This window comes from Lipophrys pholis (genome assembly GCF_963383615.2).
Source record: "Lipophrys pholis genome assembly, chromosome: 23".
Taxonomy (NCBI): domain Eukaryota; kingdom Metazoa; phylum Chordata; class Actinopteri; order Blenniiformes; family Blenniidae; genus Lipophrys; species Lipophrys pholis.
This window is the reverse complement of record NC_137645.1, coordinates 2590767-2614222: the sequence shown is the minus strand read 5'-3', so window position 1 is coordinate 2614222 and position 23456 is coordinate 2590767. Positions and strand designations below refer to the sequence as shown.

The 23456-nt window shown below is 48.5% G+C and overlaps 1 protein-coding gene across 1 annotated transcript; it reads right to left on the bottom strand.

Annotated features, from left to right (window-relative positions):
- On the bottom strand, positions 1 to 23222 carry LOC308127569 (sodium channel protein type 2 subunit alpha-like; the record flags this gene model as incomplete). The annotated part of the gene is made up of 25 exons (XM_080492700.1): positions 1 to 1193; positions 1553 to 1999; positions 3184 to 3325; positions 3411 to 3464; positions 3543 to 3818; positions 5248 to 5370; positions 5503 to 5676; positions 5765 to 5919; positions 7012 to 7147; positions 10330 to 10851; positions 10931 to 11287; positions 11909 to 12082; positions 12173 to 12411; positions 12496 to 12607; positions 13098 to 13439; positions 14050 to 14343; positions 16670 to 16876; positions 17245 to 17386; positions 17885 to 17948; positions 18718 to 19023; positions 20611 to 20702; positions 21887 to 22015; positions 22561 to 22646; positions 22738 to 22860; positions 22956 to 23222. 25 exons carry the CDS (start codon positions 23220 to 23222, stop codon positions 1 to 3), a joined length of 6156 nt encoding a protein of 2051 aa, XP_080348826.1.
- Between the last annotated feature and the right edge of the window lie 234 nt (positions 23223 to 23456).

Below are 23456 nucleotides of genomic sequence, written 5' to 3'. Positions count from 1 at the left end.
CTATTTCTTGCGGTCTTTTAAGTCTTTCCCTTTGTTTTCCTTGTCCCTGTTTTCTTTTTCGTATTTGTCCTTGTCCGACTTGGTCACGCTGTTGTAGGACGGCGGCGAGGCCGTGGACGGCGTCATGTCCGTTTTGTCCGACGTGGAGTTCTCGTGGAACTTCCCGATGACCATGACGTCCTTGTCGGGGTCGCGGACGCCCTCCTTCAGCTGCTCCTTGTAGAGCGCCGAGGCCTTCTTCATGGCCAGGCGGATCAGGTAGCGGCGGAACGCCCGCTGGATGACGGTGGCCGACATCTCCTCCTGCTTGCGGCGCAGCGTGGTGGTGATGGGCTCGTAGGACACCTTGGACGGGTTGGAGGCCATGAAGCGCTCCTCCATCTGCCCGCGCAGCACGTCCATCTCGCCGCCTTCGCCCAGCACGCGCTTGGTGAAGGCGAACAGGATGTCCAGGCAGTGGATGCGCTCGCCGCTCACCATGGGCAGGTCCATGGAGATGAGCTGGATCATGTTGGGCTTGGCCATGCGCAGCGGCGGGTCCAGGGCGTCGGCGAAGTCCGACAGCTTGCTGTACTCCATGAACTGGGTGGCGTCGGGGTCGAAGCGCTCCCACACCTCGTAGAACATCTCGAAGTCGTCCTCGCTCAGCGGCTCGGCACTCTCCTCCGTGGCCACGCTGAAGTTCTCCAGGATGACGGCGATGTACATGTTGACCACGATGAGGAAGCAGATGATGATGTAGCTGACGAAGAAGAAGATTGCCACCGACGGGTTGCCGCAGTTGCCCTTGTAGGGGTTTCCCGGGTGCTCCGTCAGGCTGTCGCAGTCCGGCTCCCGCTTGTTCAGGATGGGCGCCAGGAGGCTGTCCCACCCGGCCGACGTGGTGATCTGGAACAAGCAGATCATGCTGTTGCCGAACGTCTCGAAGTTGAACATGTCGTCGATCCCGGCCTCCCGCTTGACGTAGGCAAAGTTGGACATGCCGAAGATGGCGTAGATGAACATGACGAGGAAGAGGAGGAGGCCGATGTTGAAGAGGGCGGGCAGTGACATCATCAGAGCGAAGAGGAGCGTCCGGATGCCTTTGGCACCTTTGATGAGGCGGAGGATGCGGCCGATCCTGGCCAGGCGGATCACTCGGAACAACGTCGGTGACACAAAGTACTTCTCGATCACTTCGGACAAGAACATACCTGCCAAGCAAAACAACGGGAGATCGTGATGTGACGCTTTAAAACACAAAGTCAAGTAACACACTGGACCTTTTAACGCTCGCCCTCAGATAAACGTTGGTTTATATGTTGACTTAGTTTGGTTTGTTTCCAGGGAGCTTACGGATGAGTAGCATACGGAGTAATACTACTGATGACCTGTGGGGGCATCACTGTGCCTAAATAAAGGGATAAAGAAAACAGAAATGTTGGATCCCTTCGAGGAAGTTAGCGCTACCTCGTCTGGACATCAGGATCTTTCTCTATCTATCTTTAACCTCGACGAGTTCAACTTGGAACCGGAGCGCTCAAATTCGCCAGGCGTGGCTGAATTCCCTCACCGACAATGGAGAGGATCACCACCACAAAGTCGAAGATGTTCCAGCCAATGGTGAAGTAGTAGTGTCGCAGAGAGATCATCTTGAGGACGCACTCGCCGGTGAAGAGCACGATGAAGACCAGGTTGATCCAGTAGAGGATCTTGTCCATGTCTGCCGTCTGGTCGTCCGTCTCCACCATCATGGTCACCATGTTGAGGCAGATGAGGATCATGATGACGATGTCGAAGGCCTGTTTCATGATGCAGTCGAAGACACAGCCCTGGAAAGCGTTCTGAAAGCACAAACGAGAGGAGGAGTAAGTTCTGTAGAGTCTCCACTCCGACGAAGAAGCGGCCAGGTAGATACCGACTGTCGGCCGAGGTATCGGCTTCTGTGGTTTCTTGGAGCCCAACTTCTTCATGGCGTTGTAGTACTTCTTCTGCTCCTCTGTCATGAAGATGTCCTGCCCTCCAAAGTAAAGGAGGAGCACAGAAACCTGGTTACAACCACACACCATCGCTTCGACGATTCAGGAATTCTCGACGTGGAATGAGTTCAGAAAACAGTCTGGATGAAGATCAGCTTCTTGCTCTTCATAAGCAGAACAAAAAATTAAAATGATACCGCATTTTATCCAAAACAACAGCGACAGCTACTCAGCATTGTGAATTTCCATTTAGAGTATGTTAAAATTACGCATTTATAATTATGTGGGACATTTTCCAACAAAAAGTGTTTTTTTACTTCCCTGATTTACACCTGTGTCAAGCAGGTGTAAATCAGGGAAGTAAAATCTTTTAACTATGTTTTTTAATGTTATTTTGCAGTGCAGGTTGGTTTAGGGAGAATATGGGGGGGGGGGGGGGGGGGGGGGGGGGCTCAGTGACTGACTGGATGATGTGTGTCTGCAGGGGGGACTGCTGTCATTGTGTGTGTGTGTGTGTGTGTGTGTGTGTGTGTGTGTGTGTGTGTGTGTGTGTGTGACGCTGGGAGGGAAGCTGCTACACACCAGCTGATACAGAACCCCTAACCCCCACCACCAACCCGTGTGTGTGTGTGTGTGTGTGTGTGTGTGTGTGTGTGTGTGTGTGTGTGTGTGTGTGTGTGTGTGTGTGTGTGTGTGTGTGTGTGTGTGTGTGTGTGTCAGTGACTCACTGGTCCTCACCCTGCTGCAGATGATCATTACTGTGCGGCTGCTTTCTTTGTCTGACGCAGCTGTGGGTCGTGCTTCGGGCTAAATTTGTGCGTCGGCTGCTTTAAATATGAGTGTGTGTGTGTGTGTGTGTGTGTGTGTGTGTGTGTGTGTGTGTGTGTGTGTGTGTGTGTGTGTGTGTGTGGCTGCAGATGTGATACCTGCTGGTGTCCCTTTTGATCAAACTTGTGTCTGACAGCATTAATAAGCCACGTGACGGATGAACTCAGTCACAAAGTGAACGACGATGAACAGAACACTTGCGTGTTATCAGCTGAACGTGGGAAACGTGATTAATATGACACGTTTCTTGGTTTATGCATGTTTGGAAATAAACAATTTAATTAGAAACACATACGCTGACGGTGTGAATGTGTGCAGTTTACATAACAGTTAATTTACATACAGTCTTCCTGTCTAATTGGTTTTCTGTATTTCGGCCGAGTTTGATGAGGAGTACTTATCTTTTTCTTCTGCTGGTTGAAGTTGTCGATGATGACGCCGATGAAGAGGTTGAGGGTGAAGAAGGAGCCGAAAATGATGAAGATGACAAAGTAGAGGTACATGTACAGGTTGACTTCGTATTCGGGCTGATCTTCCACCTGAAGCAGAGAAAGTCCAGAGTTTACTGGGAGCCATCCTGGAGTTGGGACTGGGAATGAGGCAGGAGGAGACACTTCTACATACGGTTCTCGAGTCCACAGCCGCGTACATGATGTCCATCCAACCTTTAAATGTGGCCTAGGAGAAAACGACAGTCATTTCATATGAATGGAGATTTTGTTCAGCGCCTGGTGTTTGGCTCTCAGTGACACTCACCACCTGCAGCAGAGCCAGGTATCCCGCCCCGACGTTGTCGAAGTTGATCTTGACGTTCTTCCAGCGGGCGCTGTCGTTGACCATGTTCAGGCACTCGCTCTTGTTGTTGACGACGCTGATGGGGAGGATCAGGTCCGTGGTGGTGTTGACGCAGTAGTAGTACTTCCCGGCGAACAGGTTGACGCCCATGATGCTGAAGATGAGCCAGAAGATGAGGCAGACCAGCAGCACGTTCATGATGGAGGGGATGGCGCCCAGCAGCGCGTTCACCACCACCTGGGGGAGCACACGCACAAACTCAGCCCTCCAGAGTGGCCGGTGCAATCATCCTACTGAATGAGAGGCTATTACAATCATGTAATCACTTAACTGTTCTTACATGGGACATGATTGGACTGAGTCATACAGCTTGTAGAATACAAGGCCAGAGATTTTACAGTAATAGCGGCCATGTGATAATTACAACTAGCTCCAATGCTTCAAATCTGCATTCCAATTTAACAACATGGAGAGAAAAAGGTGGACAGGCAAGAGAAGTTACACTTTGATCGGTAAGAAAAGCAGAACAGAAAAAAACCTTAGAGAGGCGGGATGAAGTCACAACATTTTGTTTGACTGTAAATGAAAAAAGACACACAACAAAGAAAACAATTACAGGTCGAAAGGCACCACACGGCTACAGTTACAGTAATCCATCCACACAATGCAAAGAAAGTCATGCACGTAGAGGAACTACGGCGCTCGACTGCGAGGACAACTTCACAGCGCTGATATAAGCATGCCAGACATTTAACAGCTTTAGCAACGTTTTCGCTGCTCGGATAAAAGGATGGAAATCTAAACCCTGAAATAACGTATCGATATCTTCAAAGACATTTATTAAAAAGGGGCAAACTGAATGCAGCCTCAGACGCTTGAGACCGAACAGGGTCAATTCAAAGGTCGATACCACTCCTTTGGCTGAATGTGAGAGGGAGGAGCCAGCAGGGTTTCTGACGACGCTGTAATTTAGCATCACCTCCAGGAGCAAGATTCTCTAGCAGGAGCCTCCTTCGCAAACTATCAGCATCAGATGACACGTTTGAGAAATCTAGTGGCAAATTATTGATGCCAGCTCCGAACATGGAGCTGCACCGTGGTGGAACTTCAGTGGCGTCTCAAGTAAACCTCCTGCTGGCATCTTGTGGTACTGCGCTGGTCCTCCAGGATCGCATAAGCCTCGCTTCTCTAGTGCTGGGTACCCCGAGCAAAGTACGACACTTTTGGTACTTATGTCAGTGGAAACACATGAAAACCCGTTCCATACGGTACTGTCCCATAGCCCACCGTACCGTTTATTGTGGCATCTTGTACAAACCACCGTCTGACACCCCGCTGGCGTTTAGCTGCACCACGCCATTGAGTTGTGTAGTTTCATCATTGCGCCACCAAGCCTGAGGCTCCTCCGTTGCACCCAGTAACAGTGTTATGACCTCTCCTTGCACGCCTGTGTAACTGCATATTGGTCACCAACCCTTGCTACTGGCTGCAGCCTCACAACTAAAGACACAAGAGTGGTATCCATCTTTACATTTTTGGTATCAAAGCGACAAAAAGAACATTTTTCATTGTCAATGTGAGAATTATTGGGACTGTCTTCAGTTTGTCCACCAACAAGGTTCATCTGAAAGGTTTTCCTTGTCACTGGTGCTCTGCCTGCACTCACCCTCATGCCCTCAAAGCGAGACAGAGCCCTGAGGGGCCGGAGGGCTCGCAGCGTCCTCAGAGACTTGATGGCAGTGAGTTCAGAGTAGCCCAGAGCGTTGGCTACCAGGCTGACCAAAGACACCTGAGAGACGAACGGCGAGACATGAAGAATGTTTGAAGACAGTTAATTAGACATTAATGATGAGGCTTCACACAATAAAGGAGGTTATGAATCATTAGCCGGTTCATCGGCAGCTTGTGGGATTGTACGTACGTCCACAATGAGGAAGTCGAGCCAGCACCAGGCGTTGGTGAAGTACTTGACGAAACCGTACGCGACCCACTTCAGCAGCATTTCCAGGATGAAGATGTAAGTGAAGACCTTGTCTGCGTACTCCAGCACTGTTTTGACGGTGCGACGCTGCTCGATGTAAATGTCCTCGAAGGCCTGTGTGGGATATTAAATGCAGAACTCTGTGAGACGACGTGTCTTCAGGGTCCACGTTCTGAATTAAAGACGCCTCCGAGGGGGTTACCAGCGCTCCACTGCTCAGCAGGATCATGAATATGATGAAGGACTCGAACCAGTTGTGCTCCACTATGATGAAGCAGGTTTTCCTGAGCGTCCACCAGCTCTTGTACTTTCCGTCCTCCTCATCGATTTGGCAGCACTGAAACCTTCGCACACAGCCTGGGGGCAAGGCGGGAAAACCAGAAAGAGACGGATTCAGATCTGGATCTTTTTTCTCCTCGCCGGCGAGCGCGACCTTTGACCTGGCGAGGGAAGCCAGTGCCGTTCTATGGGAACACTGTCTTTTTCCATTAGCAGATAGCATGCTGGTCAAACAGATTGAGATGACCTTTCACTTGTGGGCCTGTTTTCCATTTCCTCTGTCCGGAGAGGTCGCACAGATACAAACTTACACTGCCTGTTAATCGAGGTGATACAATCAAACAAATGGCTCTGTCGTCCTCGCTGCTATTAAAGTGTGTTGTGTTAACGCATTAAAATCCCTCTACAGGCCTGTGAGAGGAAAGGTTACAAGGCCAGGACTGAGGATTGATCGCTTCAGACAAGAACAGGTCATTAAAACCTTTGAATTTCTTCCCAGGATCTAAAAGTCAACGTGCACGCGACTGATTTCTGTTTCTGCTTGACATCACTGCACAGAGGCTGTTACGGATTGTGGGGTTTTAAACTATTCTTTTTGTTTTAAACACACTAGTTTGTCTACAAGTAGAAGGATAATTTGTACAATTTCTCTCTGAGAGTAGAAACAAGGAATGTAGACCATCAAACAACTAAGTCCTATATTTTAAAAAAAAGTATCCAAGAGGAATGAAATGAAATCCCAGTGTCATTAAGATGCTCTGTGATCCTGGAATGTAACTATTGCTGTTATAATAGTGTGGGAGAAAAGCTGCTGGGAATTTATGAAAGCAGAAGTGGATACTTCAGTAGGATTACAATGTTTATTCTATTAATCCAGATAGGATTCAGCTGAAGACACCTCAATGAAACAAATAAAAGAGAAGCAGTAGAGCTGCTCTCCGATCTTGAGCTGTGTTCCTGAAGAGGTGTCTGGGAATCGTCCGTGTCGGATAAAACGTCAGCTTGCATCAAAGAGCGACTGAATCCTGGCGAGCGTCTGTATCCTCCGTCGCTGGAGCGCGAGTACGACGCACCGCTGACAAGCGCGGCGCAGTTACTGCGATTTCCCAGCCCACTTGAAATGTGCTCGGGAGGTGTTTGGCCTCCTGCCCCCCCCCCGTAAGAGCTCACCCTCCGTGAAGCAGGCCTCTGGGTCCATAGACTCCTCCGGCTCCAGCTCCACTGAGTCCACCCCGTCCCCCGGTGGGCGGACATCTACAGTGCTGCCCTCCGAGGAGCTCAGAGGCCGAGGCTCCACGTCGAGCTTCTGCGTGGACGAGGAAGGAGACGGCGGGGCAAAGTTACACCGCTGGGCCTGCACAAGCAAAATGGCGAGTGGTTTACTGGGGCCAACCGTCTCGGCTGCTCATCACTGTTCCACATGTGGAGCCGTCTACGCCAAAGTGGAGGCTCGGTGCTGTCAGAACTCAGAGTTAGGCTCTTTCAAGTCATTGGATCATCATCATCAACACATGCAGCATAGATCAAATGTACCTACAGGCTTCGTTTTTATCACTTTTATCTGATGGCTCGAATCTGATGGAGTAGCATGGGGGAGGTTGTTGAAATGCACTGTGGGTACGTTTGATGTGACCTCAGTTAGAGGAAGAGTGCATGCAGTATTCCAGTGCATCATCAATCCAAGACTGAAATCGTACCAAGCAGAACGTGTGCTCAAGTATTTTCATGTCCACTGAAAAATGATCCCAAATCGCCAAAAACAAAGACAAAATACCCCCAACTTCTTATTATTTTCTGCAAAATCTATTCTGTCCCGCCCCTCATACCAAGAGCCCCCCCCCCCCCCCCCCCCCCAATTAACCAGGATGGCTGAGGTTGTTCCTCAGTGACATGAAAACACGTTATTTCCATTCCTTGAAAGCAGTGTACAAGCTTCTTCTGTTTGAGTTGAAGTAGACGGAGAACCACATTAGCTTACCAGCAAAAACCAGCACTGTGCACTGTTTATAAGACAGCATGTGGTCTGGTGCTCTGCCCGTTCTCACACAGAGGAGATTCAGGACTGTTGAACAGGGTTTTCCCCGGTCCACCGACCATCCGCAACCTGAATATGACCTCTGAGGGATTGGAGCAACTTGTTGGGATTCAATCTGTCCATTATTGGACACAAATTAACTCTGATTCAAGATAAACTCAGCTGCTCTCTGATGCATTTGGGCTTTTCGTTTTACAATAAACTGACAGTATCGTCTGAAATGCATTGTTTGGAAATTTGGTATCAATAATCTTTGGTGTCCTGACACAGGAGGCTTTCATGTGGAGTTGAGTCACGCTCACCGTTGTTTTGGAAGAAAATGGTGAAAAATACAGGAACAAAATAAGACTATTAAGAGTTAATAGAACATTTAAAGCGGACCTTGACAAAGTGTGGAACGCTGAGCTCCTTTACCCAGAGATTGAAGCAATATAAAAGTTTGAAAATTTTGATTTTAGTCATTGACGAAATCAAATTCTGATCATCTGCATGACAAATTGTAAATAAGAGCTGAAAGTTGCTGTTATAAACATTTCTGGGGGGAAACCCTGACAAGTTTGACTCATTCTTCGTTCAATTTTGGACCCTGCCAACACTTTGTTGAAACCCTGCAATGCAGCCAACTTATTTGCTTTAGACACATAGAATCGAGCATCGTCTGCATATAGTGAGACTTGATGCTGACGTGAGGCTTCCTCCTGTCTGGTTCTGTTTGTCGTCGTGAGGAACCATGTCATCCTACACAGTGCAGCAGCCCTGATTGCGGTGCGATCCAGCTAATACGGCGCGGGAATGATGGAAGCATGCTGCTCGCATGCGGCTTCACTCTGCTTGTCTCCCTTTTCCGAAGCGTCACCGAGAATCTTTTGGTTTTTTTACGTTAAATTGTTGGCAAGTTTCGCTATCCTTGAAGATCATTGCAGTGGAACAAAAGTAACCAACACAGGCAGGGAGTAAAGAAACGTAAAACTTAAATATGTCTCAAAAGATTTAATATGTAAGATGTTTGTGTTTTTTTTTGTTTTTTTTGATTTGACCTTTGCCTGTGTTGTCTGTCTCGCTACTCTGCAAAAATCATCATTCGTTAGCGTTAAAATGACCTCCTTTCATCATTCCGTGGAGTTTTAGGCGTGCATATGCATGAGCTGTGAACCAGACAAAAGAATTTTGTCTCGCGACAGCAAAATTCATTCCTTCAATCCATCCTCTCTCTCTTTCTCTCTCCACTCGCTTCCACCTCCGTTCTCTTCCTTCATTCTCAAGCTTTCGGAGTGTCGGATGCCAAATCAAGTCCCAAGTCCAAAAGAAAATAAATAAATCAAACCAAGCAATGAAATCAAAATCAAAGGTCATGTTAGATGAGTTCATCTATCGATGGGGAAAAACAAACAAAAGAAAAGGTGGCTTTGCTCATTCCTAATGGTTTGGAACTGCAATACAGCCTGATGCTCAGAGATAAGGGGAGGGGAGGGGAGTCGGAGGGGTGATGGGGGGGGGGGGGGGGGGGGGGGTGTTGGTACAGCAGAGTGCTGTATGGGGCAGGCGAAGGAGGAGGAAGGAAGGGAGAGAGGGGTGTGGAGGGGGATGGGAGGTGGGTTGGACGGAGGGCAGACCAGGCAACAGGACAGAGAAATGGGCAATCCACTGAAGGTATGAGAGGAAACATGTTGTTGGTCTGTACATGGAGGCAGTCCTCATGGTTAGTGCTAAGGTACAATAAAGTGGTCTTACAATTCCTCCTCTCACTGAAAACCTTGAGAGCGTCTCTGACACGGCTGCAATAACAAATGGGGAGGGGGAGGGGGGGAGGAGGGGGAGGTTAAACAAAGTAAGTCAGCACCACAGCGGGGTTGGGGTGGGAGGAACAGGTTAACCTGACACAGTTTCCCTGAAAAAACACAGAAACCACAAATGAATGCAAGAATAATTTGTATTCAGCTACGGGGTGTGGAGATTAGCATCAGCCTGATTGGTGGAACGTGTGGCGCCGTGGCTAGAAATAGTCCTCCCGGGTGGTTTTGAAATCCCAGGGAACTGGCACCGCGCCCACACCAGCAGGGAGCCTTCGCTGCTGACGCAGCCTTGCTCCTCGGGGGGCCCCCGGCCCTGCAAAGACCCCTCACTCTCATACAAACCAATCAAACCAACACATCTCCATCAAGTTCCTTCAGAATTTGAACAGTTTGTCGGAGGAGGTGTGGATCTAAACCCTACAGGGCAGGGCCGGCCCCCAAAGAGCAAATCTTTAGTGAGCTACATTCAATGTCTACCGCGGACAAAATAACAACAGCAAAGCTGAGTCATTGTTTGTTCTTCTGTTGGAGCTTTTGAAACTCCGGCATGTGGTATTTTTAAACTGCCACACTTCTTGTAAACTCTCTGAAAGGTCGTATTTATGCTACTAAATAAGTAAGTACTGACTCCACGAGAGCGTTAGCAGCGGCGGCGCTCACCTCCTTGCTGCCCTCCACGTCCGACGAGTCGCTGCTGAAATCTTCCGTGTTCAGGTTCTCGAAGTCCGACTCGCCCACCGCGATGGGCACGGTGACCGTCAGGCTGGGGTTGTGGATGAACGACATGTAGTCGCAATCTTCTGCCGGGTACTTCACCACCGGGTCCACCCCCACCCCCACCAGCAGCCCCCCTCCGGGCCGCCCGTTGCCCTCCGTGACGTACACGCCGCTGGGGTCCTTGGTGATCTCCAGCGACGTGTGGTTGGAGATGCAGTTACCCTTTCCATTGCTGTGGAGCTCATCGAGGGGCTTGCTCTCCTCGCCCAGGCCGGACCCTTTCCCAGCGCCCCCGAAGCAAAGGCTCCGGAGGAACTGCCGCACCAGGGACTTGACGAACGCGATGCCGCGTTGGATCCTGCCCACCGCGATCTGGAGGTTGTTCATCTCACTGTCGTCGTCAGTCGCCGCCAGGTTGTCGGCACTGAAGGAGCTCAGGAGCAGAGCCAGGAAGAGGTTGAGGACCTGAGCGGGATGAAATATCCACGTTAGCGTCTAAACCGAGAATCGACCGCCCGCTAAACCAGAACCAAGACCTCCGTACCACCAGGTTCCCAATGACCATGACCATCATGAAGACGATGAGGCACATGGACTGCCCCGCCACCTCCATGCAGTCCCACATGGTCTCGATCCACTCGCCGCACAGCACGCGGAACACGATGAGGAAGGAGTGGAAGAAGTCGTGCATGTGCCAGCGTGGCAGCTCGCAGTCGTCCGAGATCTTGCACACGCACTCCTTGTAGCTCTTCCCGAACAGCTGCATTCCCACCACGGCGAAGATGAAGACGATGATGGCCAGCACCAGGGTCAGGTTCCCCAGAGCGCCCACCGAGTTCCCGATGATCTTGATCAGCATGTTGAGCGTGGGCCAAGACTTGGCCAGTTTGAAGACCCTCAGCTGACGGGGAAAGAAAAATGATGATATGGAGAGTTGAGTGTTCTATTCTATCCTCTTCTATTTTTCCACAGGAGTTAAGGTTAGTTATATTGCCTTGTCCAAGGCTGAAAAGACAGTAAATCTGACCGAACGATGATATATGACCGTATGCTCGACATAACTGCGAACAATAGCACCACTCACATGATGCATTTTTACCAAATCTGTTTATATATATACGATTTGTTTGACAGTCAGACGTCAGGCTTTTACATCGCTCATCACATAATCAGCTATTATACTACAACAAATGAGATACAGAGAGATGGCCCGTGCTCCATATTTAATTAACATGTTCGTAATTTATAAAACTTCTTGTTTAGTGCCAAATAAATGAGACAAATGAACACCTTTCCCAAATACAAAGTGCTGCTTCGAACAAAAGCAGCAGGGCCAAGGATGAGCTTGTTTGTTCGCCAACTGAATGCAGTATTTTGTGAATATGTTCAGTTTGAATAGATAAAGATCAGTTTGGGCAAAGGGAGCAGGGTAACTAATAAGGTGAAGCAGAAAAAAGGCCTGAGTGGAGCTTTTCATGCCCGGGACAAAAACTCCTGTTACATCATTCTGGGTGAATCTTACCAATCTGAAGGACCTGAGCACGGAGAGGCCTTCTACGTTCGCCAAGCCGAGCTCCATCAGGCTCAGACTGACGATGATCCCGTCGAAGATGTTCCAGCCCTCCTGGAAGTAGTAGTACGGGTCCAGGGCGATGACCTTGAAGCACATCTCCGCTGTGAAGATACCCGTGAACACCTGGGGAGGAAGGAAAGGAGGAAGAGCCACATCTGATGAGGAAACGTTCCAAGCGGGACGCTTCGAGTCCAGGATATGACGAAGGCTCACCAAGTTTCCGACGAAGAGGACTTTGTTGAACTCTTGTGTCATTGGGTAATGCTCCATGGCCATGAAAAGCGTGTTGAGAACGATGCAGATGGTGATGGCCAGATCCACGAAGGGGTCCATCACCACGGTGCTCACCACTCCTTTAATCTTCAACCAGGCGGGGCAGCAATCCCAGATCAGACACGTGTTGGCGAATCTGTACCAGCAGGGGGGGCACTTCTGTCTCGACTCCTCAAGCTCTGGACACAAAGAAGAATCCACTTGAGACGCGAGAACAAAGACAACGCCCAAAAAAAACAACGTAAAGGCGGTAGGACTGCGACCTTCCATGGTGTTGGTCAGGATGCTGGCGATGCTCATGGCTCTGGGCCGGGCGCCCGGTTCGTCCAGATAATCCATCCTGCGCTTCTTCAGCTCCATGTCCGTCGTCGTCCCCTAGAGAAACGTGTACAACAAATTTGATCAAATATCGAAAGAAGATTCCTCAGGATTCCAGTGTTTCCGAAGTAAAAACAAGAATATCCTCAAGTTTACTTTGCTTTATTCACAATTAAAAGATGAAAAAAATCTGATTAACCTTCATGAGAGAAAAAAAAAAAGAAGAGGGTCCTTTAAGAAAAATTCTGTAATAACATGAAAATAGCTCGACTTTAAAAGCCTACTGGTAAAGGTACTGTATCTAGGATGTTTGTTTGTTTTCATCAGTAATAGAAAGAATGATTCAGCACTTTTCTTGATGACACCTTTTCTAGCATTAATTACGTCCAATTTTCCAAGCTGGCAATTTGAAGTTCCGTGAATCTGTGACATCATTTACATAAAAGTGTCCATTCAAAGCTTTTTAAGCGTGAGCTTCGATTTAATCGTTGACGCTGTCGTACGAGAAGAAAAAGACGGGAAGTGAACCGTGAAGCGGTTGAGTCACCTCAGGCAGCGGCAGACCTACAGGAGAGGTTGTTACGGACGTCCCGGCGACCAGCGACACCACGCCGTTGCAGTCCACGGCGCAGTGCATCTTCCCGTTCGCGGGCAGCGCCACGTGCGGCGCCCCCAGGCTGGTCTGGCTGACGGCGCTGCAGCGGCGTTCCAGGCGCCGCGGCAGGAAGAGCGAGCCGCGCCGGCTCTCGCTCTCCTCGAAGGTGCTGTGCTCGTCGTCGGCGAAGTCGTTCTCTGAGCCCATGTCGCGGGCGCGCCCGCGGAAGCTGAAGAGGCTAGCTCGGCTGTTCCGCCGGGGCGAGAAGAGAGAACCCCGGATACTGAGCAGAGACTGAGGAGGCAAAAAAAACCCTGATTATCTTCTGCTTTTATTAAGTTCAACAACACAGAACGCAAACTTTTTGTTCCCCATTTCAGCAATCTGGACACGTTTTAGACTTTATAACCACCGCGAGAGTTTATTTCAGTGATTTTAAGTCATTTTCACCTTTTTAAGTCGTTGGTAGCCACATTAGCTGTTGTTTTGATGCCTTTAAATGTTTTAAATGTTTAACCTTATCCAGTAACTGCAGTTCTCTAAGCCGTTTTAACCATTTGCCATTTCATCTGTTTTAGCCATTTTAAATAATTCAAGCTATTGAAGCAGTTTTAGCTATCATGTCTCATATTTCTGAGGGTTTTTTGTGGTAATTTATATTTATTTTAGCCATTTTGATTTATTTTAGCAGTTTCAGTCATCTTATCCATTTTACCTACTTTGGCAATTTTTTGGTGTTTTTCTAAGCCATGTAAAATATAGAAATACTTGGGGTAGTTTCCCAAGTTCATTTGATTTAATAATTAAATAATCTTGATAATAATCCTCTCACATTTTGATGAAGTTAATGACAAACGCTGGCTGTGTTCGTTGCCATGCATTAATCTGACGGGTGTCGATGCACCTGGTTGGGTGAGGAGCATCTTTTCTCGTAGGACAGCCGGTTGGCGTCCATGGAGAAGCGGAAGCTGGACCTCTTGATGCTGTCCTCGGACTCCGACTTGCGGACCTTGTCCCGGGCCGCCCGGCCCTCCTCCTCCTCCCGCTGCTTCCTCTTCTTCCGGCGGTTGCGTCGCTCCTTGGCGCTCTTGGAGCTCAGCTTCGACGTCCCCGAGGACGACTCGGAGGCGGGGCCCCCGCGCCCGCTGTACTCCCCGCTCTCGGCGGAGGCTGCCACTGCCGCCGCTGCCGCGGCAACCTGCGGGCCAATTGCACGTTAACACGGTCACCATGGAGACACCCCCCCCCCTCGCTCCTTCGCCGTCTCAGAGGCACCGGAGTGCAGCTGAAAGCCCGACGAGGCTCAGACGCGTTTAAAAATGTGACAAAGTGCTTCGTCAGAAAAACCCACCGAACACCTCAGGATGGATTTCTCACTGCTTCCTTATTTTAAAGTCTCATTATTTCAGCCGACTCCTGTTAAAGTACATTTTGTGAGAATCTGTGAGGGACAACTGCAGGTTGAATGCAGTACTAGAGTGAGATTCTGAATCAAAAATGGATATTCAGGATTAACGTACATTCAGAAATATCTTTTTCTTCGCTACTTTAATATTTTACAACTCCTAATTAATGCTGAGAACGTTTTTATTCAGCCTGTGTGCATAAAATATGTGACATTTCTCTTGTGTTGGGAATAATTCTGCCTATTTCTTAATCCAAACTGAGCAACAAATATACTGAAGATTTCTGCTTGTGATACCTTCAGAAAAGCTGTGAAAACTTTCAAACTATCAGGTGCCGAGGTGGAGCTGCTTAAACCAGGCCTCCAGGTATCGCTCCCAACATTCCAGCTCTCTTTAGTCAGTGCTGATCCCAGGCCGCTCTCTACACTACAGCCGTCTAGCTCCTGCATGAACAACGGTAGATCCCATCCAGCACAAGCAAAGCCAGCTCGCTCCAGTAAGTCTGCATTTATCTCTATTTATTAGAGAAGCTTTAGTCCGATCGCAGCTTGTTTTTCTGGCTTTCTGCTGGAAACGGTGACACATGCCTCCTGCTCCCACTCGGCCGCGAGAGTACGAGGATTTAGGAGTGTCATGGCAACTGCAGCAGCAACAACAACAACATGAGTGTGAATGTGCATGAGACTGATAAGACACAACAACAGAGAGGAGGAGGAGGAGGAGGAGGAGGAGGAGGAGGAGGAGGAGGACTTTGAAACGCACTGGTATCAATTCAAAGAAAAACTCTGGAGTAGCTCTTAGCAGACCCTGCTGCCACGTTTCAAGTGTCGTTACATCAACTGCAATCTAAATCAACCTGCAGCAGCTCCTTCACTCACAACAGACGGGACACACTGGAGAACGCTCAAGAAAACGCTGATAAAAACCCCAGCAGGCAAATCATTTGAAGAATTGCTATAAAAAATGTAGCATTTCAGAAGATGAATGATTTTTCATTTCATTTCAGATTTAAACAAGTCGGGGCGACGATCAAAGAATCCTGCCTATGACCGAAAATACAAATTACTGTACATGAGACTGTTTAGTGTCACATCGCAGGGCTCACACTTCTGTCCTATTGTTCCAGTACTGTCAAGCTTCAGCAGAGGGAAAACAGATTCAGTTTTTATGTGATAGTAAACAAAGTAACAAACTCCACGAGAGATGATTTAGTTTGGTAAAAGGTGAAGATTCTCATTTCATTTTTTCTTTATTTAATCAGGAAAATAAAAACCCATTGAGAGGAAGATCTCTTTTACAAAGTGACCTGGCCAAGGGGTCCGCAGCATCGTTTGATTTAAGAAATATAAAACGGATCTGACAACAATCAACAGAACGCAACAGTTAAAGTGAGATTAAGAAAGTTGAGGAAAACGTTGATAAAATTTCATTCTGCAGATCAGCGCCGATCACAGCAAATAAAAATATGAATAATAATGTTTAGATATGACTTCCTTTTAATTTGATTGAAATGTTTTGGGGTCTTTTCTATCATTATAATTATTATATATTTCCCCTTTTTGCTGTTACGGTTCGGTTTGTAAAGATAGGGAACCATAAAAACCAAAGAATTTCAGCTTCCAATTGTCATTTGTTGATTTTATCATCAGGTTGGATCCATAACAGAAGCTTGAAATTGTCGTTAAACAAAAACCAGCCTTTTCTTGTGAATCGTCGTTCTTTGTGTTTTTACGCTTTTCGTCTCCTACTTCGCCTCAACATGTTTGGTGTCAATACGTTGACACTAACCTTGTCACGTTGTTGTCTTTTGCTTGTGCGAACAAAAACGTCTTGAAAACGTTTGGCTGATATTTCTTGTTGCTCTCGTATTAAAAAACGTTTTTGGAGACTGTGGTTCCTGAGCTGGATAGAAACCGAGCATTTCTGTGTTCCTGTCACTTCCTGCTCCTCTGCATCGCTTGCACGAGGACCGCCGCTTCCAAGAGGGAACACTAAGTGGGGGTAAATCTCTCGGTCGCCATGGCAACAATGGATTTAAGTCAAGGGAACAACACTGCAAGCTCGACGAGAAGAGAAATCAAAGGTCTGTTTTGGAGAGAATGCGACGGAGGTCCTTGCCTGCGCCTCCTCCTGCTGCCTCTTCAGCTGCTCCAGCATGGCCTGGAACTCCTCCTCCTTCTGCTGCGCCTCCTCGATGGTGGCCTGGTTCTGCTCGTCGTACGCCATGGCCACCACGGCCAGGATCAGGTTGACCAGGTAGAAGGAGCCCAGGAAGATCACCAGCACGAAGAAGATCATGTAGGGCTTCCCCGCCGCTCGCAACGTCTGCGCGAGGACAAGAAGTGGTGAGGAACACGACAGGAAGTGGTGAGGAACACGACAGGAAGTGGTGAGGAACACGACAGGAAGTCGTGCGGCTTATAAACAACTACTCCTCAGATTGGATGTTATTCTCACGATACGATGTGGAAGATTCTCCTTGAAAAAAAAAAGACATTCTCGACTTGCGACTATTCTAGAAATGGTTCTCCACTTCAGTTCCAGATTTCTGAATCTAGAAACAGTCAATTGTTTAAAGGCGAGGTGGTCGTGGGAGTCTTCACATATTAAGATTCCCTTTAACAGACTTGAACTTCCAGAATATGACCACAGTCTTGCTTATTGGCGAATGGGGATTGAAAAGCTGTGCAGACCTGCTGGTAGAGGTTTTCCCAGTAGTCCTGCGTCATCAGTCGGAACAGTGAGAGGAAGGCCCAGCTGAAGGTGTCGAAGCTCGTGTAGCCATAATTGGGATTGCGGCCTGCCTTGATACAGATGAAACCCTCTGGACAAAGCCTGCATGGAAACCAGACGTGGAGACGAGAAAACCAATAAAACCCCACTTTGCTTTAAGACGGTGAATAAAAGCTCAACGTATTATAATATACGGATATACTTTAAATGTTTGTCTGCATGTTTTTGATGATGTCACAATGTTTTTTAAACTTTCTTTCATGTACAGTAAGCCAGAGTGTCCTGAAATCTGCTTAAAAAGGTGTTTTATTATAAATCTTATGAAATAGAAATGACATAAGACAAAATGTGATGTCATGATGTTGGTGCAGAGGACAATCAGTGTCTTCTCAGTTATGTAGTCAGAGTGATCTGATGCACCAGCAGCAACAGATTATTAATAACTTGATTATTCTGCAGGTATTTTGTCCCCAAAGTGTCCAGTCATTTCCCCAACGATCAGCAGCACTTCACAACCCCGTCCAGGAAGTGTCGACTCTGAACTGCTCAGCTCCGCGGCTCCACTAATTGGCCACATAAATAAAACATGTGGAGTCTTACCCGGTGCCGCTGCCGTTCCCGCAGAGCAGAGCGTCCCTATGGCCAGGGAGGTGATAGTAATTACCTAGAAGGGGGACAGAGCGGTGGTTAGGTTTAGTTTATTTTTACAACTTTCAAATCAAGTCAATTTTGGCTCAAACAGGGTAAAAAAAAGGTCAGAAAGTTGTGGAGCTCTTTACATGCTGACAGAATTATCAGTCCAGCTTTTAATTATCAACTGATTTGCACCGATTTGAGGGATACCAGAGATGTACCCTCTCTGGTACATCCTGCTTCGATCGGAATGATTCAAATAGCAGTTTGAAGCAGTATTCAGTGGAGGGTGTGTTCTACACAGGCGCCGTCGGTCTGGACGGTCCGAACACGTCGCACTACCCTGGAGGTAGCGTTCACGCCGCACATGACCGCGGCCACCGATGCTATGAAGTTGCCAGGCTACATAAACTCCAGTGTGAATCAGCTCCGTCTGTCTCCCTCAGCTCGTCACGGCGCAGCTTCACGTCTCCTCGCCGTCCCGCTGGCGGTCAGTGACTCACCCCCTCCCTGCTCTCCGGGCGGCTCACGCCACACAGATGGGTTATGGGAGAATGACAAGCGGCGGCGAGGCGGCCGGAGAGTCCAGGGGTGGTGTTGTTGCGGCGATTTTGTCGCCACATTTGCTTTGCTTTGCCACCGGCGCTTGTTAGAAAGCGAGAACGCCGCTCCGAGCCGCCACTGTCACTACCAATCAGAGCGGACGATCCTGACCACCCCCCTCCTCCTCCTCCTCCTCCTGCCACCACCACCCTGAACCGTGCCAACTAGCTTGACCCTGGTTAACCTCTGGCACTCACTCTCGTCGCTGATGTACTCCGTCCAGTTGAAGGTGGAGGCGTTCTGTGAGAAGTTGGCGTTGATCTCCAGCAGCGAGCCGTTGAGTAACAAGGCGCCGTCGTCCATGGCGACGTCCTCGCCGCCGCCGAAGCTGCTGTTGGTGGCGTTGATGCCGACGGGCAGGCGGACGCACTTCTGCCGCAGGTTCCCCATGAAGAGCTGCAGGCCAATGAGGGCGAAGACGCTGAGGCAGAAGACGGTGAGGATCATCACGTCCGACAGCTTCTTCACCGACTGGATCAGCGCGCCCACGATGGTCTTCAGGCCTGCGAGGAGGGTGGAGGGGCGGCGGGGGAGGGAGGGTGGACACATCACAGAGTGATCACCGCCTGCTAATTACAGCCTCGGGCTCGTGCAGAGAAGAAGCTGCTAATAAGAGTTCAGAGTATCAAGCAGCCAGTGAGGATCTGCAGTGGAGCGGTTCCTGCATCGACACACAGGAACCAGCAGATCCGTCAGTTTCCCTCAACAGTCTGCAGACCCTCGCTTGGAATCACTATTCCAGAGCGAGGCGCCTCCAGTCAGCTCGTTTTGGGACCGCTGCAAAACCCCAGCAGCAGGTTTGATCCACGGAGTGTGCAAAAAGCAACTCGGGGTTTCGTACCGAACGACGGAAAAGGCTTCAGATTTGGTTGGAGAAGTTGAAACTGACGCAACAAAAGACTGGAAAAATTCAGTGACGTTAAACGAATCCCGCTGCTACGGTGAGAAAATCATTGGAAACCTTTTCCACGTTTAAAAGATGAAATAAAAAGAATAAAAAACAAGGAGGAAAATTTTTTTTAAAAAACTGGAAAAAAAAGAACAAAAGAAAAGAAGAGAAAATAGAAAAAAGGGGAAAAAATAATTAAATAACTTTCAAAAAGTTTTCTAATATTAAAACAGTCCCGGTGTCCTCATTTTTGTTATCATATAACTTTACTTTATTAATGTTATTAGTGTTTGCCTACTTCACATTTCTCTTAAAAATGTGAATAAAATTGGAAAATGGATCTATTTTCCAGCGTATGTTGAATAAATCTATTAACCATACATCAGACAGAACAATATTATATAATATTTGGGATTTTGTCAGTCTTGCACCACTTTATGAGAGATTTGATGATAAAATCGTTGTGTCCTTGTCTGACATTCCAGTCTTGCCATATTAAGGATGGAACTTTTCAATTTGTACATTTAGGTTCCCAATAAATGCTTCTGATTTGCCAAAAGGGGGAAAAAAAACCCTGTTTGGTGTCACGTGTCCTTCAACCTGCTGCTGCTTTGGTTTGCAGTGTCACACAAACAGAGACCAGCGAGTGAAAAAGCTCAGATCAGCCGATGAAGCCAATGGCAGCTCACGTGTGGCCGACCTTTTTGTTCGTGTGTGAAGTGAACCGTGTCGACGTTTACAATGCAGTTACACAACAGTTAATCAGAAACACACACACAGAACACAGAACACAGAACGGGGCATGCACGGGAAGAACCAGGGAAGGAGGAACCCTGCTTTTGCCACCAGAAAATCGGCTTTTGCAATGTCTCATGCAGAAAAGGAAAAACAACGGAGAAATCTAGTCGTAAAGGCTCCCAAGGCGAGAGTAGATTTCCACCAAATGATATAAAAAACAAAAAATAAATAATACGAGTTGTGCTTGAAGGAGCGCATCTAAAAGCAAAAGAATCCCGTCAATCTGTGCAGATTGGAGGCAGATTCCAGCTTTTACGGCGTCGCCGGGCTCGAGCTGCTACGGTGAGATGAGCTGACAGTGGCGGGACAGCGAGTACGTGGTGGGGGGGGGAGGCGGATGTTAGCCAGTTAGCCGTTAGCATCTGGTCTGAGCCGTTTGGGGGCTCTTCGGTGGCTCTCTCACCTGGGATGACCGATATAGTTTTCAGGGCTCGCAAAACCCTGAAGGTTCGCAGTGCTGAGACATTGCCCAGGTCCACAAACTCTGTGACATATCTGTAAGGGAAGGGGGAGGGGGGAGGGGGGGGAGCGGGGAGGGGGGGGGGGGGGGGGGGGGGTGACGGGGAAGGGGGAGGGAACGGCAAACGGTCACGCACAGAGGACAGGTAGCAGGAGTGCCGGCGGCAGGCGCGGGGGCGGCCTTACCTGGGATCACCGAGATAGTTTTCAATGCTCTCAAAACTCTGAACGTGCGCAGAGCTGAAACATTGCCTAGGTTTACAAACTCTGTTATATACCTGCAGGATCAAATGCACAGTTACTACACAGGCAGACAGCAAAGTCTCTCAACACACAAGAAACTCCTCAGTGTTTCCGGCCCGGGGCCGTGAGACGCTCAAACAGGGAAAATAACAAAGGACGCTCATGTTGTCAGACTAACTGTACCTGATGTGGCTGTCAGATTCTAACGTCACTTAAGCAGATGTGAAACACTGAATGAGCCGTGACCTTTGGACCAACTGGTCCCCGTCCAAACCAGTTGAATAATCCTCTCAGGTTCCCAAATAACATAAATAGTCAATATTCTCTGGAAAAGTTCACATCTGGACCGGGCAAACAGGGAAAAAGACTTTCAGTTGATGAAGAAACTGGACGATGTCAAACCTGCAAAGTCTCTTTAAAAGATGTGTGACTCTTCACGTAAACAACTTGAATTACAAGCCAAGAGTTTGATTGTGAGGCTGGAGGTTTTGTGTCGGAGTTAGAAAACATAGCTGAAGCTCACTGAGGCAAATGTGGGCCGAGATCATGGCCTCTTCAGAGGATCTGTTAGATCTGCTCCAGCCGGAGTAAAGATCGCTGACTACGCTTTCACAAGTCATAAACTGGACGTCATCTTCACACGTCTCCTTTTTCTTAATCACATTTGGACAGAATTCAGAGGACGATTAGCATTAATATCATTTGAACTGGAGCTTCACGTGCCTCTTCGGCTCCTGAGGATATAAAAATGAGCTGAAGAAATTACACTGCGAGAATAACTAAAACAACAAGCCAGAAGGTTTCAAACTGACAGAAACCCCCTAAACAAAAACACATAAACAAGCAAAGCAGCTCAACAGGATCATTTGTTTTTAAAATCCAATAGAATATCTACTATAAATAAGCTCAATGAGCAGTTTGATCCCCATTTGGAGGCTGAACATGTCTTGCGGCTCTCGATTGCTGGAGACACTTACGCCATGAGGATAACACTGAAATCCAGCCAGTTCCATGGGTCCCGCAGGAAAGTGAACTTCCCCACGCAGAAACCTCTGGCCAGGATCTTAATGAAGGACTCGAAGGTGTAAATCCCCGTGAAGGTGTACCTGGGAAAAGAGGGCGAGGAGGACGGGACATCAGTGTGTGGCGAGGTGATGAATGACACACTGCCTTGTGAACAACGATTTGGTGGATCAATGGACGCCGAGGGTCAGGAGGCTCTGCTCCACGGTCTGATGTGATTACAGCCAATCGGACAAGTGGAAATCTGTGTAAGGTCTAAGACTTTCTTGACCCGAGTGACCTGAGACGTCCTCTGGATGGTTCAATGGAAAAATCAGGTGTTTTCAGAGGTTAGTAAATATTCCAATATTAGAAGTGATTATAGCCATTCCAGAATAATCGGTACTTTACGCCGATGTTCAAACTTATTTTTCACTAATTAAATGCAGGGAATTTGGTGTTTTTGTGTCCTTGTGTTACGTGTCCACTAGAGGACACTCTGACGATGATGTTATTTTTGATCAATATTTTGGTATCGATCTGCTTGTCATGAAGTCAAAGATCTGAAGTGGTGCCGTGCTTCCTCTTCTGGATCGCTGTCAGCACACATTGACTCAGAGGACAGTGTTTGGCAGAGGGAGGGACTTACTCTACATTCTTGGCCCAGTCCGGGGGATTACTGAGGGTCATGAAAGCACAGTTGGTCAGGATGGTGAGCATGATCAATATGCTGAACTTCGTAGAGAACAGAGGGTTAAGGAACAAAAAGCAAAGGCCTGGGTCAGCGCTGACATGGACGAATCCCGAGAGAACGCGTATTTAAAGGATATGAGTGCACCAACACTCGAATCGCTATCCTCCTCAGAGGGTTGAAGGGGTTGAGGATGTACAAGGCAGGAGTGGCGTTGAAACGGAAGATTGCCTTCCCGCGGTTCAATACTATGAAGGTCTGGAAGAGAAAGACACCACAGCTTAGTTATCATGATGAACACAAACATTTGGCGGACAACGTATACGAGCGCTGTGGCGCCGCCGCCGCCCGACCTTCTGATTGCTGTAGAAAGGGTCCAGGTCCTCCAGAGGCGAGGACACCAGCCTGGACGGGATGTCCCCGTAGATGAAGGGCAGGGACTTCCCCGCCTCCAGGTCGCTGTTGGGTTTGGGCCCGTTGTCGTCATCGCTGTCGTTGCGACGCTCCGCCCGCGGTCTCCGGGCCTCCTCCTCGGCGATGCGCCTCTCGATGGCGGCCAGCGACTCGGGGACGAAGGGGCGGAAGCTGTCAGGTCCGGGCGGTACAAGCAGCTGTGCCATCTTGTCATCCTGCTCCTTCAGAGGGCAGCGAGGGGCTCAGCTGGGGCAGGGAGCTGCATCGGGGACAAGTGACAAGACTGAAAATAGTCGCCATTGCTTGGGGTCGACTTTTTACCAATCGACGGGAAATACTGCTGGAGAAACCTTTTTTTTTTTTTTATATTCACGAAGTTGACAAATACATAAAGCGTTTTCAGACGTTTGTTGTTTGGTGCGAGTTGGTTGAGTGTCGGT